Source organism: Sesamum indicum, linkage group LG5 (assembly GCF_000512975.1).
Source record: "Sesamum indicum cultivar Zhongzhi No. 13 linkage group LG5, S_indicum_v1.0, whole genome shotgun sequence".
Classification (NCBI taxonomy): Eukaryota; Viridiplantae; Streptophyta; class Magnoliopsida; order Lamiales; family Pedaliaceae; genus Sesamum; species Sesamum indicum.
This window is the reverse complement of record NC_026149.1, coordinates 14,542,753-14,545,126: the sequence shown is the minus strand read 5'-3', so window position 1 is coordinate 14,545,126 and position 2,374 is coordinate 14,542,753. Positions and strand designations below refer to the sequence as shown.

Here is a 2,374-nt window from a genome sequence, read left to right as displayed (position 1 = left end):
GTAGATTGTGTTGACGTTGACTGTGAAAACTTTCCAAAAATACTAATAGGGTCCAACCAACAAAAAATGTTTCATTCGTTTGTTTTACAATTACAAAATAATTTCTCCTCACTTTTTTTGCTTGGACCTACAACTGTAATTGCGGCATTTTTTTAGCAAGAACACTTTGAATTTCTATATCGTAAAATCAATTGTTTCATCTTTCGAAGTGGATTTTCGAGAAGCAAAAGACATGCTACAAAAAGAACAAATAAATATCATAAATAAATAATTTTAAAAAAATTAATGTTAAATAAATAATTAGAATTTTTTTTTACCTAGAGAAAAATAAGCTTGCAGCAGCCCAAAACCTAAAATTTTGTGTAGTATGTTAGTGAGAGGATGTTAAGTTGTATATGTAGTGGAGGAGAAGGGTATTTTGGACCGTTATACTATCAAAAATGTTGAAATAGGAAAAAAAAAAAAAAAAAAGGCCCCTACTCTCATTTCCCCCACGTGTACAACACCTTCCGTCAGTTTTGGATAAAGGGAGTGTTTTTTGCAGGGTTTCAAAATTCACAAGATCTTTTATGACTATTTATTTAACATAGGTAAGTTTTGTGCAATTTTGGCATAACACAAGGGGGTATTATGCAATTTTTCCAAAAAATTATTCCTGTTTTTCAGCTGTCAGGATGATGTAAGTAATTATACAAAAGAATGACTGGTTTGTGTAAATCCCAAGTGTAATTATAATTGTCAGTAACTTAATTTACGAGAACACTAGCAGTTATGATACATCGTTCCTACATGCATATAATAAATATTTTTTTATGTTTTGGGAGATATAATATGTAGCCCGATACATTATATTAAAAAAAAAATAATAATTTATCAATTAATATAAACTTAAAAAATTGAATCCGTTAATTATTTTGAAGGCAATTTGAATTTTTCAAAAAAATAATATTATTATATTATTTACAGTTATTGCGAGTACGAAAGCCCTTTAAGTTTTATATTAGTATAGATTACCACTAAATAATATTTTTGCCTTTCGGCTTTGAGGATATGACTTCGGACATTACTATCCTCTCTGGCATTATTCTTACAGAGCCCCAACCACCCGGAAAAAGACACCGTATGAATCATCCCGATTCATCAATCGATCTCCAGCATCCCGGCTTCAGATGATCCATCAATGGAGAGGCACGTTCAGGTATTCCTAAACAGGCTCTCCTTCGCCTCCATAACAGTCGCCACGCTGATCCTTCTCCTCCTCTACCTCCAAACCCCCGACACCTGCTTCGACCCGTCCGACCCAGACCCGAAACCCCACACTCGTTTCCCCAAGTCCACCTGCGACTTCAACCACCGCTCCTACACCTCCCATGAGAAGCGCAACCACCGCCTCTGGTCTACCAAGACCTGGGCCAAGACGGTCTCGTCCTACACTTCCCTCTTCAAAACCCTCGAGGCCCGGAATTACCTTTCGAATCACTCTCGGGTCCTGGTTGTATCAGCCGGGCCGGGGCATGCCGTACAGGCTTTGAGGGACTTGGGCGTGGAGGACGTCACTGGGGTGGAGCTGGTGGAGTCCTATCCGCTGGTGAACCGAGCGGATCCGCATAACTTGCCTTTTTTTGATGGGGTTTTTGATCTCGGGTTCGGTGCGTACTTGGATCGCTCCCTGTTTCCAGGGCGGTACGTGTGGCATATCGAGAGGACCGTGAGGCGCGGTGGTGTCTGTGTGGTGTCTGTTGAGGAGTGTGGGAAGGGTGAAGTGGAGGAGATCGTGAAATTGTTTAAGAAATCGCGATTTATTGATGCGAAGAACTTGACTTTGGCCGCGCAGAGAAGGACTAGGATTCTCATGGAAGTTGAGAATCACTCTTGAGCTTCAAATTATCATTCTCTCTCTCCCCCCTTCTCAGATCTCCCCTTGGGTTGATGATATTTGATTTTCTTTATTATAATCTTTACAATTAATTTTTTCTAGAGCAATCTCTGGAATGAAGTTGAATTGTGTATTCATGCAGATGCTGTTGTTGTTTACACTTGATATTCATTATTCTTTTGTAAACTGAAATTTGGAATGCTCATCAGCTTCTAATGCTTACAAGATTACCTGGGGTACTTCTAACTTTTATTAGTAACTTTGTACATTTCTTGCAGGTTTTCTAGTTATTAATGTGCTACTTGCGTACAGAAAAAGAAGTATAGCTTCTTCGAGTTTCTTTATGTGAACTTGATTTTGGAAATTCGATAGTCTGTTGTTTGCAGACTTATATAGGTTTTTCTTCATTGCTAAAGCAATTTTTCTCACCATCTGAATTTATATTGATCAAGTTTGATTCTTCATTCTTGAAGTGTATTTAACTGCCGTTGAGACATG

General features: G+C 38.2%; 1 protein-coding gene across 1 annotated transcript; it reads left to right on the top strand.

Annotated features, from left to right (window-relative positions):
* LOC105162643 lies at positions 1,181-1,876 on the top strand. Its single transcript, XM_011080725.2, has one exon. It carries the CDS (start codon positions 1,181-1,183, stop codon positions 1,874-1,876), a length of 696 nt encoding a protein of 231 aa, XP_011079027.1.

What these genes read in the sequence shown, in the direction of transcription:
- LOC105162643 (XM_011080725.2), top strand. Translation starts at nt 1,181, where the DNA reads ATGGAGAGGCACGTTCAGGTATTCCTAAACAGGCTCTCCTTCGCCTCC.